This window comes from Cebus imitator, unplaced genomic scaffold, assembly GCF_001604975.1.
Source record: "Cebus imitator isolate Cc_AM_T3 unplaced genomic scaffold, Cebus_imitator-1.0 Scaffold331, whole genome shotgun sequence".
Lineage (NCBI taxonomy): Eukaryota > Metazoa > Chordata > Mammalia > Primates > Cebidae > Cebus > Cebus imitator.
Genome location: NW_016107646.1, coordinates 2,292,651 through 2,306,408, shown reverse-complemented (window position 1 = coordinate 2,306,408; position 13,758 = coordinate 2,292,651). Strand labels below are relative to the sequence as shown.

General features: G+C 39.0%; 1 protein-coding gene across 2 annotated transcripts in view; it reads right to left on the bottom strand.

Moving 5' to 3' along the window:
* The window catches only part of SPAG1 (sperm associated antigen 1), a 75,555-nt gene that overhangs the window by 34,309 nt on the left and 27,488 nt on the right, over window positions 1–13,758 (bottom strand). For both annotated transcript variants that reach the window (XM_017505011.2, XM_037730109.1), the window contains exons 7-10: window positions 13,538–13,643; window positions 11,027–11,157; window positions 6,830–6,936; window positions 3,962–4,121 (exon numbers count right to left, since the gene is read on the bottom strand). In XM_017505011.2, the coding sequence (XP_017360500.1) occupies window positions 3,962–4,121; window positions 6,830–6,936; window positions 11,027–11,157; window positions 13,538–13,643 (504 nt within the window). The remainder of the gene's footprint in view (window positions 1–3,961; window positions 4,122–6,829; window positions 6,937–11,026; window positions 11,158–13,537; window positions 13,644–13,758) is intronic.

The following is a 13,758-nucleotide window of genomic DNA, read 5'->3' as shown; positions in this document are numbered from 1 at the left end:
AATTTTTGTATTTTTAGTAGTAGAGATGGGGTTTCACCATATTGGCCAGGCTAGTCCTGAACTCCTGACTTCAGGTAACCTACCCACCTCGGTCTCCCAGAATACCCAGATTGCAGGCATGAGCCACCGCACCTGGCCTAAATAATTTTTTTGAACGAGCCAGATATGATGGCATTCAGCTATACTCCTAGCTGTTTGGGAGCCTGAGGCAGAGAATCACTTTAGCCCTGGAGATTGAGGCTGCAGTGATCTATGATCACACCTCTGCACTCTAGCATGGGCAACAGAGCGAGACCCTGTCTCTGAAAAAGAAAACTTACAAGAAAATCTTAAGGACTTTGACTTAGGCAAAGTGTTCATAGATATAACATCAAAAGCACAGTCTATTTTAAAAATTGGATAAATTAATCTTCTACAAAATGAAAAACCTTTGCTCTGTGAAAGACTATTAAAAGAATGAAAAAAGCTACAGACAAAAATATTCAAATCTCATATATAACAAAGACCTTGCATCAAGAATATAAAAAGAATTCTCAGGACTTAACAGTAGGAAAACAACAACCCAATTTTTGAAAATTGGTGGAATAATTTGAAGAGACACTCACTAAAAGCGATATAGAGATGGTAAATGAGCACATAAAAAGATTCTCGGCTGGCATGGTGGCTCACACCTGTAATCCTAGCACTTTGGGAGGCCGAGGCAGGTGGATCACAAGGTCAGTGGTTCAAGACCAACCTAGCCAACATAGTGAAACCCCATCTTTACTAAAAATACAAAACTTAGCTGGGCATGGTGGCACATGCTTGTAATCCCAGCTATTCAGGAGGCTGAGGCAGGAGAATTGCCTGAACCCAGGAGGTCAAGGCTACAATGAACCATGATTGCACCACTGCATTCCAGCCTGAGCAGCAGAGTGAAACCCTGTCTCAATAAAATTAAAATGAAAACTATGTGTAAAGGCAAGGGAACTAGAAAAGCCAAACAATTTTGAAAAAGAAGAATAAAGCTGAAAAAAATCACACAACGTGAATTTAGACTTAACAGTAAATCTGCGTGAATCAAGACAGTGTGGTACTGACAAAGTGATAGACACAGAGGTCAATAGAACAGAATGGGGTCCAGAATTGGACTCTACTTACTGGTTATACAAATGTGATTTTTTTTTTTTTTTTTACAAAGGTACATAGGCAATTCAAAGGAGTAAAGACAGCTTTCAACAAATAGTTTCAGAAAATGGTGGCTCACTTCTGTAATCCCAGTGCTTTGGGAGGTTGAGGCAGGAGGACCCCTTGAGCTCATGAGGTTGAGGCCAGCCTGGGCAACATGGCAAGACCTTGTCTCTGCAACAAATAATTTTTGTTTTGTTTTATTTTGTTTTGAGATGGAGTCTCTGTTGTCCAGGCAATGGTGCCATCTCGGCTCACTGCAACCTTTGCCTCCCAGGTTCAAACAAGTTTCCTGCTTCAGCCTCCCAAGTAGCTAGGACTACAGGTGCATGCCACCATGCCCCGCTAATTTTTGTATTTTTTGTAGAGACAGGGTTTTGCCATGTTGAACTCCTGCACTCAAGCCATCCACCTGCCTTGGTCTCCCAAAGTGCTGGGATTACAGGCCTGAGCCACAGTGCCTGGCCCATACAAAGACTTGTAAAATAGTTACCAAATGTAAGTCATTGTTAAGTAATTTCATGTGATACATAATTGAATATTAAGAAAAATGAGAGGAATGCAGACCATAAAAAGTAAAATATTCAGAACCTATATCCTAAGCCAAAAACAAAAAGGAAAATATAACAGAAAAAACTTATTTTAAAACTACGTGTGGCCATGCATGGTAGCTTACGCCTGTAATCCCAGCAATTTGGGGGACTGAGGCAGGAGGATGGGCTTGAGCCCAGGAGTTTGAGAACAGTTTGGGTATCATAGGGAGACTTCATCGCTACAAATAATTTTTAAAATTAGCTGGGCGTGGTTGAACACACATGTGGCCTCAGACAGGAGACTAAGGCAGGAGAATTGCCTGAACCCAGGAGGTCAAGGCTACAATGAACCATGATTGCACCACTNAGAGAGAGAGAGATTCTCATCAGGAAAATGCAAATTAAAACTGATGAGAAACCACTATATACCTAACAGAATGGGCAAAAAGGGGAAAAAATGCCATTATCAAATGCTGGGAAGGATGAGAAGCATCTAGAACTCTCATATGTTATTAATGGCAATGCAAAATGGTATAGCTACTCTGGAAAACAGTCGAGCAATTTCCAATAAATTTAAACATATACGTGCCATATGACCCAGCAATCCTACTCTTAGGTATTTACCCAGGGCAAATGAAAACATATGTTTACATTACAAAAACCAGCTCATGAATGTTTAGAGCAGTTTTTACTCATAATTACCAAATACTGGAGATAACCTGAATGTCCTTGAATAAATGAATGTATAAACTTTGGTACAACTATTAATGGAATGTTACTCAGCAATAAAAATGAATGAGCCAATGATACATGCAGCTACATGAATGAATCTTAGTGACAAGCTAAGTGAAGAAAGCTAGACCCAAAAGGTGACATACTTTCTGGTTCCATTTAAATGACATTCTGGAAAAGGTAAAACTATGGGAACAGAGAAGAGCTGGGATGAAGGAAGGGTTTCACTGAAAGGACAGCAAGAAGGCCTTTTGGGTGGTAGAATTGTTCTGTATTCTGACTGTGGTGATGGTTACATGAAATTGTACATGTATTAGAACTGTATATTCAAAAGATCCATTTTTACTATATATAAAATTTTTAAATAATTTTAAAATAGTAAGAATTAATATAGTTTATACTTCATCTCACTTCAGATAAGATCTAAAATGATTTCCTTTAACTGTAAGGCATATGGCTAATTATGCTAAGCTAAATATAAACCCTAAGAAGATTTGCTGCCAGATCGTATTTACAATCTGGCTAAAAGGCAAGCCCAAATCCTTGAAAAACTGGTTACCTTAATTTCTCCCTTTTTAATCCTTTTTATATTCTCTCTTCCCTCTCAGCTCCCTGATTGTCTTCCTCTTTCTGGCTCCCTCCTTTTCTGTCCTTTTGTCTTTATCCTAACTAATTGTATTTTAATCTGAAGTGTATACATTATTTGTCATTGCTAAAAAAAAAAAAAAAATTAACACTTGTTCTTTATTTTAAAATTGAGTGAACTGAACATTTTGTATCTCTCTCAAAATTAGAATATTCTGTCAAATTACTTACAAGTTGATTTTTGCTTGTGAATGATTTTCAAAATTGATAATATCTCCTCCCTTCACAGCCCCCCAACTGCCAGTTGCTCAGGTTTTCTCAAGAAGGAAGAAAAAGTTTTTATGTCACTTGTCATTCGAGGAGGCAATTCTTTCCCCTCAAAGTTGACATAACTTTAGATGTTTTATATTATAAAGATGAAGCTTTATCTAGTCTAGATTCTCTTAAAATATTGTTTCAAGTATGAAATTATACTTCTTTTGCATATAGAAAATATTTTTGAGAGACACACATAGCAATTTTCTAGTAATGCATTCATTTTTGGAATATAAATGGGACTACCCATACCTGTTTTGAAACCAATGTATCTGTTTGCAGTCAAGTAGATATATACAAAACAATTATCAAAGAGAGATATTTAAGGTTAACTTGCAAATGGTTTGTGTCAATAAACATAGCCTAAACATAGCCATTTACATTTAAAGGATGACCAGGAATCAAGCTGAGCACTAGAAAAAGGTGACAGGTTAAGAAGGAAAATGGTTTTGAGAGATTCCATCAAGCTGCGTTAAGAAAAAGATGAGTGAAGCTGGCTTGTGAATTTACAAGGCAAAGCTAGCAAAACTTCGGTAGATTATGAATTTCTGTACAAATAGAAAAATTGAGCCAGCTCATCATATTAAAAGGCAGTGTTTTACATAACCTAAATAGAAAAGATATTTTACTCTTATCTCCACTGCCATCTTCATGTTTTCTTTCACCGTCTTTTTCGTCCTCATCTTCGGAGTTTTCTATTTCCTGAATAACCATCCTTTTCCCTTTGGTTTGAGTCTTAGATGCAGCTTCAGAATTCTTCAGATCTCTTTCAACCTCTGACAAGATTTTCTATAACATAATTAGCATATTAAAGAAAATATTTTCCTTTAATAATAAATATAACCATTCTTTCAGGTAGAAACATAAAGATGTTGAAAAATGAATAAAACTAAGACAAGGCACTTTTTTTGGTAGCCTTTGTCTGATTGTAATCATACATGTCCATTGGAAAAAAAAAAAACAACAGTGTAACAAGTATAAAAAATGAAGAAAAAAAATCACCTAAAATCTTGCCACTCATATACTACTAACATTTTGATAATCATCTTTCTAGATGTTTCTATGCATATATACCCACAGAGATGTATAGTTTTACACAAATGAAATTATGCTACATTTGCTGTTTATTTATTTATTTAAAATATAGACATGAGGTTTCACTATGTTGTCCAGTCTAGTCTCAAACCCCTGGGCTTAAGCAGTCCTCTCGCCTCAGCCTCCTGAAGTGCTGGGATTACAGGCATGAACTACCACACCCAGTCCACGTTACTGTTTTAGAATAACATTTAAAATTCTGAAATATTTTATTCTGACTCTAATGAAAAATATATATATCAATTCTTTGTTGGATACATGATTTTCAAATATTTTCTCTGTCTGTGGTTTGTGGCTTGTTTTATTTTTGAAGACAGGGTCTCCCACTGTGCCCCTGCTGGAGTACAAGGGTGCAATGACAGCTCACTGTAGCTCTGACCTCCCAGGCTCAAATTATCTACCAACTCCTGCCTCCTGAGTAGCTAGATCTATAGGCCCACACCACGACGTCTGGCTAACTTCCTAAATTTTTTGTGGAGATGAAGTTCAGCTGTGTTGCCCAGGCTGTTCTTAATCTCCTGGAATTAAGTGATCTGCCTACCTGAGCCTCCTAAAGTGCTTGGATTACAGGTGTGAGCCACCATGCCCAGCTGTGGCTTGTCTCACTGTCTTTGAAAAGCAGATGTTTTAAATTTTGATGAAGTCCAATATATCAACTTTTTCTTTTGTAGATTGTACTTTTCATGTCTCATGTAAGAAATATTTGTCTAAGGTCATACAGATTTTCTCTTGTTTTCTTCTAGAACTTTTCTATTTTATACCTTACATGATTCCTTTTGAGTTAATCTTTGCATATGGTTAAGATAAAAATGCATTTGGAACCAGGCACAATGGCTCACGCCTGTAATCCTAGCACTTTGGGAGGCGGCATGCACCTGTGGTCTCAGCTACACAGGAGGCTGAGATGGCAGGATTGCTTGAGCCTAGGAGGTGGAGGCTGCAGTGAGCCATGTTCCCACAAAACTACGGTTGAGGCATCAGAGCAACGCCCTGTCTCAAAAATAAATAAGTGAAACTAACCATTACAAAAAGGAAATACTAAGCCAGGCCATAAATCTAAACCCGAAATGTTGACTTGACAAAAGCAGCTGATATTCTAGGAACATTAGCTGCCACTCAGAGACAGTGGGATAGGTAACCCAATAGGTGTATGTGGAAACTTAGTAACAATTTCTCCATGGGTTTCTCTCATTTCTGACTACACTGCAAACAGGGGCACTAAACCACCTTCTTCCTGGACATCTCTATGGATGTTTCTTAGCAAACAGAAATGGTATTCATCTGCAGCAGAGAGGACAGGTGTGTTGGCTCTCCAGTGTAATAAAGGTGATGCTTCCCAACACAGCAAAGATTGGGCAGGTTTGCTTATCGCCCATCGTAAAAGAAGGGGGTTTCCTAAATTATTGTTTGTTTGTTTGAGATGGAGTCTCATTCTGTTGTCCAGGCTGGAGTTCAGTGGTGCTCACTGCAACCCCTCTGCCTCCCAGGTTCAAGTGATGGCCCTGCCTCAGCCTCCCAAGTAGCTGGGCTTGCAGGTGTGTGCCACCATGCCCAGCTATTTTTTTTTTTTTTTTTTTTTTTAGTAGAGATGGGGTTTCTACATGTTGGTGAGGCTGGTCTCGAACTCCTGACCTCAGGTGATCTGCCCCACTCAGCCTCCCAAAGTACTGGGATTACAGGCATGAGCCACCATGCCCAGCTAGTTTCCTCAATTTTTTGTCAGCCATCACATAAACCCACTGAGTGTGCGGCATCCATCTAGATCACTCTATGTCATCCTTGTGGGACTTGGGAGCAAGGGGAACTAACATGAACGTGAAGCTCATCTGCTTGGAGTAACAAAGTCTTTTGTGTTTGACCCAGGATATCTTAAATCCTCTGATAGGCCACCTTGTTCATTTGTAAGCGGGGGAAAAATCTCAGTTCTTGACACTTACCTCTACTCTTTAGGCCTGAATACAGATCCCCTAAGTGTATAACTGAGTCAGTCTGCTCAGTCAGGTAGCACATGCTATCAATGATGCTATGCTTACCATGCTAGTTACAGAGAATAATGCTCTTCAATGACCACGGAGTTCACCCCAAGGTACCTTCTACACCACTCCACATAGCTCAGATAAATTAGCTCAGAGAAAAACATTGTCTACAACACTATAGGAAAGAGAAAAATTGAATATTTATCCTTCAGAGGAAAGTTTATAGTTTTAGAAAAAAAAATTAAGATCCTGCTTTCTTCTACTTCAAATAGATGTTAACGTTTTGGGGAGTCTGGAACATACCTACCTTTAAAAGCTGTCACCTAATCTTCAACATAATTTGTTTGGCAAGACTGATACCACTTTACCATAAATACAGAAACAGCCAACTACAGAATTAGGTGAGAAATCACTTTTTGTACTTACCTTGGCCAAATCATTATCAGGCTCAACATCTAGTACTTTACTCAAATCTTCTATAGCTTCCTGGAGCTTGTTTTGATGTTTATATGTAGTAGCACGACGCAGAAGAGCTGAAATTTTACCAAAATAAAGTTATATTTTTTCGTATTTGGCATTATGGTTACAACATGTTTTGCAAATGGAAGAATCTGAGTAGTACAGGACAGGATGTAATTATGCAAAGCTCAACCACGCCCATTTTCATGTTGATAAACACATAGGAGATGACACTGAGGTAAATAAAAGTGGCCGCATCAGGCAACTGTCCTCTCTGTAACAAACCTCTGGCCCTCTGGCAGCCCCAGGCCCCGCCAGCTCCTCCAAGGACTAAGAGATTTCATACCTCAACCCTCCACAGGCAACACATTGTGTTGCAATATCGGAAAGATTTTCACTGATAATAATCCTTTCCTTCTTATGACTAGTATTATTTCACCACTTTTTGAAATCCCTTATCAAAATGTACTATATTGGCCAGGCACAGTGGCTCATGCCTATAATCCCAACAATTTGGGAGCCCGAGGTGGGCAGATCACTTGAGGCCAGGAGTTCAAGACCAGCCTGGCCAACATGGCAAAATCCCATCTCTACTAAAAACACAAAAAAATTAGCTGGGCGTGATGGCACACCCAACTAATCCCACCTACTCAGGAGACTGAGGCAGGAGAATCGTTTGAGCCTGGGAGGTGGAGGTTGCAGTGAGCCAAGATTGTGCCACTGCACTCCAGCCTGGGTGACAGAGCAAGACTTTGTCTCCAAAAAAAAAAGTATATTACTGACCAGCATCTAGCTCAGAATATGGCTCATTAGTGACATCTGTATAGCAATCTCTAAAATGATTAGAAGTAGTTACTTAGCACAGGGAACTGAGAGAAGTCTGATGATTAAGTCAGCTGGGTAAAGAAATTAAGCACTTTGGTAATTCGCATTTGATTCTTTTGGTAGGTTTCAATGTAAAATTTGGTAATTATTTAATACTGACAATGAATGCCTCTCTAGACCCATCATATAATGAGAACTTTATGTAATACGTCATTACTTTGAAAAAGAATCAAGTTTGGTAATTCTGAAAAGTAAGAAATTTTATCTGACATATTTTAAAACATAATTATAAATTTGACCAATTTGAATTTTAGTCTCTGAGCTATGAAAATTTAAATAAGCCGGGCGGGGTGGCTCAAGCCTGTAATCCCAGCACTTTGGGAGGCCGAGGCGGGTGGATCACGAGGTCAAGAGATCGAGACCATCCTGGTCAACATGGTGAAACCCCATCTCTACTAAAAATACAAAACATTAGTTGGGCATGGTGGTGCATGCCTGTAATCCCAGCTACTCAGGAGGCTGAGGCAGGAGAATTGCCTGAACCCAGGAGGCGGAGGTTGTGGTAAGCCGAGATCGCACCATTGCACTCCAGCCTGGGAAAAAAAAGAAAAAATCCTTAAAAAAAAAAAAAAAAAAAAAAAAAAAAAAAAAAAAAAAAAAAAAAAAAAAAAAAAAAAAAAAAAAAAAGAAAAAGAAAATTTAAATAAAACATTTTGTTATAAATTTAATCAAAGTTGTAACATTGCACTTTAAATACAATTTACCTATTCTATTACTATGAAGGTTTCTGAAGGGAATTTTCCATGCAGAAATATTCATGACATAATGATTATCCTTTTTTAAAATTTTTTATTTTGGATAATTTGAGATTTACAGAAAAGTTGCAGAGATAGTACAAAGAGTTCCTATGTCCCTTAACTCAGCTTTACCTAATGCTAACATCTTCTTTATTTTTATTTTTTAAGACAGAGTCTTGCTCTGTTGCTTAGGCTGGAGTGCAGTGGTGTGATCTCAGCTCACTACACCCTCTGCCTCCCGGGGCCAAGCAATTCTCCTGCCTCAGCCTCCCAAGTAGCTGGGACTACAGGTGCCCACCACCATGGCCAGCTAATTTTTTAAACTTTTTATTTATTATGTGTTTTTTAAATTATTTTTTTGAGGTAAAGTCTTGCTGTCGCCCAGGCTGGAGTGCAGTGGTGTATGATCTCAGCTCACTGCAACCTCCACCTCCTGGGTTCCAGTAATTCTCCTGCCTCAGACTCCCAAGTTGCGTTTTTAGTTTTAGAGATGAGGTTTTGACATGTTGGCCAAGCTGGTCTTGAACTCCTGGTCTCAAGTGATCCACCCACCTCAGCCTCCCAAAGTGCTGGGATTACAGGCATGAGCCACTGAACAAGGCCAATTTTTTATTTTTAGTACAGATGGGGTTTTGCCATGTTGGCCAGGCTGGTCTCGAACTCCTAACCTCAAGCGATCAGCCCACCTCAGCCTCCCAGCCAAAGTACTGGGATTACAGGCATGAGCCATTGCGCCCAGCCAAGACTGTTGTTAAAATTAACAGAGTTAATACATGTAAAGTGCTTGGCACAGGGCCTGCCTGAGCACTGGTATGGGGTTGGCAAAACCTTCAGTGGGCTGCTACCTAAAGTTGGGAGCCCAGCCATACTCTGTGACAGAGACCAGCTTGCATAAAACACAGGCCCAACAGGACTTTATTGGTAAATGGAGGGCAGTCCATGACAATGACAATCGCAGCTGATGCACCAGGCTCCCCCTTAGCACTCCATGGCTTCTGTCACCTCCACCACGTTTATAGGCACAAAGGGATGAACTGCATGTGAAAAAAGTATTTATATTTATTTGAATTCATAAATAAAGAAATATAATGTGTCTATTATAATGCATGTCATTCCCTCTTGGAATGACTCCTTCTTAATAGCAGTAAAGAAGTATAGAGTCTGATTTGCATACTTCAGGCCTGAACCATGACAAGGTGATCAGTCACAGGGACAGGGAATCAAGATAGAGTGAAGGTTTTTGGCAGAAAGACAGAGTCAGTTTTTGACAAATTTCATAATTAAATTATTCAAATTATTAATTTAAAATAATTAAATCATTTATAGCAGGCCAGGCTTGGTGGCTCATGCCTGTAATCTCAGCACTTTGAGAGGTCGAGGTGGGCAGATCACTTGAGCTCAGGAGTTTGAGACCAGCCTGGGCAACATAGTGAAACCTCATCTTTACAAGAAATATCAAAAAATTAGCCAGGTGAGGTGGTACATGCTTGTAGTCCCAGCTACTTGAGAGGCTGAGGTGGGAGGACCACCTGAGACTGGGAAGCAGAGGTTGCAGTGAGCCAAGATTGCACCACTGCACTCCAGGCTGGGTGACAGAGTGAGACCCTATCTCAAAAAAACAAAAACAGGCCGGGAGCGGTGGCTCACACCTGTAACCTCAGCACTTTGGGAGGCCAAGGCAGGTGGATCACCTGAGGTCAGGAGTTCAAGACCAGCCTGGCCAACATGGTGAAACCCTGTCTCTCTACTAAAATACAAAATCTAGTCAGGCAAGGTGTGCATGCCTGTAGTCCCAGCTACTTGGCAGGCTGAGGCAGGAGAGTCACTTGAATGCAGGAGGCAAAGGTTGCAGTGAACTGAGATCGGGCCACTGCACTCCAGCCTGGGTGACAAAACGAGAGTCTCAAACACAAACAAACAAACAAAATTATAGATAGCCACCTAGGCAGAAATACCCACAAAGAAACTGGTAGAGAGTTCTAGAGGTCTAGTATATGCTTATTATTTTATTATATTTACAAATACCAGAAAATCTACAATAAATTATACTTAAATTTTTTTGGATAAAAAGATTGTTCAAATGCAAGCTTGAGTTTTTTGTTTGTTTGTTTGTTTGTTTTTTGAGACACAGAGTTTTGCTGTGTTACTCAGGCTGGTCTCAAACGCCTGGGCTCAAGCAGTCACCTCACCTTGGCCTCCCAAAATGCTGGGATTACAGGCATCAACCACTGTGCCTGGCCACTTCTCTTTTATTTTATTTTATTTTTGTTGTTGTTTTGTTTTTTGTTTATTGAGATAGTTCTCCTTTAAAATACATATGTATTTTATTCAATCCTCTGGATTATTAGCTACTTCAGTACAAAATAATCAGGGATTTGACTTCCAAGTTAAACTTAAAAGCAACTTTATGAAGTTGGTGATTCACATATAGAAATTTGAGTTTATCTGAAATACTTTTAATGTAAACATTATAAGTGTCTACAAATGGTCTTTATTAATGCATCCTGCTGCAAATTTAAAAGCATTCTATAATATTTTTTACCCTTTATATTTCCAGGTTCTAACTCCAAGACCTTTTCACAATCCTGAAAAGCACTATTCCAGTTCTGTAATTTGATTTCTGCTTGAGCTCGATTGTTATAGGCAACTACAGTGGGAAGCACTGATATGCTCCTAGAAAAGAAACAGTTATTGGTAACAAGCAAGCCTAAGGTAAACGTTAAGAATGTAGAGAAACTCAGCTTAAGTTATAAATAAAACCATTATAACCTGTGTATGGGCTGAATTGTATCCCCCAACATTCATAGATTGAAGTCCTAACCCCACAGTATCTCAGAACACGACTGTAGTTGGAGATGGGGTCTTTAGAAAGTGAATGAAGGTCAAATGAAGTCATGAGAGTAGGCCCTGATCCAATAAAACTGGATTCCTCATAAAAAGAAGATATTAGGACACAGACATGTATGGACAAGCTGTGTGAAGTCATAGCTGGAAGATGGCCACCTACAAGCCAAGGAGATAGGCCTTGAAGAAACCAACCCTGCTAGCACTTTGATCTCAAACTTCCAGCCTCCAGAACTGTGAGAAAGTAAATTTTTCTTGTTTAAGCCACTCAGTCTGTGGTACTTTGTTCTGGCAACCTTAGCAAATAAATACAGCCTGTCTTATCAAAAATAATAAAATACAATTCTACAAGCATACAAAATCAACATTTAAACAGATGCTTAAATATACAGTTAATAGCCTGAAAATTAACTCAGGCTTTAGAGGCATTGTGGGAATTTAAATACGCAGAGATCTGGAATCTGAGCTTTAGTTAAGGAATAAAAATGAAATTAGAAAAAGATAAATATCCATAGATTGCCTTAAAAAAAAACCCTGTTGATGTCAGTTAATATCAAGTATCAAATACCAAATGCATTTTTTGGAGCCAGGCATGGTGGCTCACCCCTGTAATCTTAGTACTTTGGGAGGCCCAGGTGGGAGCATGGTTTGAGGCCAGGGGTTCAAGACCAGCCTAGGCAACATAATGAGATCCTGTCTCTAAAAAAAAATACAAGGGAAAATTATCCAGGTGTGGTGGCTCACACCTGTAGTCCCAGATATTCTCAGGAGGCTGAGGTGGGAAGATATCTTGGGCCCAGGAGTTTGAGGCTGCAGTGAGCTATGATCACACCACTGCGCTCTTGCCTGAGTAACAGAGACCCTGTCTCAAAAAAAAAGAATCTGCCCCAGGTCAGAAAGTGGTAGTCTGAATTCCTTTAACCATCATACTATGCTGCTTTAATTCTTCAACAATATGACTCCTCAAAAAAGAAGAAAAGAGTTTTATAACCTGTAATAGACAAGAAACTCTCTGGTATAAATTTACAAGAAAAGAAAAGAACAGTTATCAAGGCCAACATCTACCTGCCTGAACAGGGGAGGCTATACTGAATGAATGATCCGTCATATATCCTCTTTAACTCGTGTCTTCATTTAAACAGTGAGAAAACTTATTTAGAGACATCAATAAGTTTGGAAAAAATCTATCTTATTTCCGAAGGTGGAAAAAAGATTGCACAGAGTTTAGTGCTAAGGTGGCATTAGTGATTCTGTAAGAACAGCTTAGCTGTAACAACATTTTAAAAACCTAGTCTACTTTTCATAGGCTGTTAAGAACTTCAGGAGTTCAAATACATATTCATTGAACATCTACTATGAACCAGGTACTTTGTTGGGCCTTGGGGATACAATGGTGTAAAAATTCTTAACAAATGGGTTGTGCTCTTACAAAGCCCACATTCCAGTTATTATCAAATCACACAAGCTTAAATTATACTTCTGACAAGTACTACAAAAGAGAGGTTAAACTGCTATAAGAGCCTATAAATTGGGAGGTGAGGTGGGTGGGGTAGGAGAGAAATTTGGTTAGAAAGGTCAGGTAAGACTTCTCCAAAGAAGTAAGGTGAAGACTAAGATCAGAAGGATAAATCAGAATTAACTAGACAATGGGAGGAGGGAAGAGCATTTTCTTTTTTTTTTTTTTTTTTTTTTTTTTTTTTTTTTTTTTTTTTTTTTTCTTCTCCTTTAAAGGCTAGTCAGGTGAAACAGTGGGAATGGAGAAGGAACAAGGAAATCTGTAACTGGTTGTAATCAATTAGTTGTAAATACCACTGTAATCAGCCCAGCATGGGAAAAGCATTTTTGATGTCGGATCCAGCATGTGCAAAGGCCCTGTGGTAGGAACGAGCACCACAAGAACCAGAATTAAATCCAGACAGTCTACAACAGAACCCAAGTTATTCACTTCTATATTATATGGGCCTTCTGTTGAATTCCTATCAGACAGCTTCTATTTTCTGTGCAAAATAAGAAGTTAAGTCCTCTGTGAAAAGCAGGAGTGGAGTGGGAGCTTGGAGGTTTGAGAAAAGTATTGAAAAAATAAGAGAAACACAAGTACAATACATTGAGAGATTCTCACATAGAATTTTGCTTATTTATACTGTTTCAACAATAAAAACATTACCATTTTTTAAAAGGCAAATCTAAACCAGAGCAAACATCTGCTCACCTGGTATAATACATCACTGCTTCTTCATAATCTCCTGAGTTGAAAGCTTCATTTCCTTTCTCCTTTTCACGAGTGGCAAGAAAATCCTTCTCTTTCTCAGTTAGTCCTAGAAATAAATGTTATCTGCTATATGTAAACATATAATTTAACAGAATTTTTAAAAGTTTAAATCTGGCCGGGCGCGGTGGCTCAAGCCTGTAATCCCAGCACTTTGGGAGGCC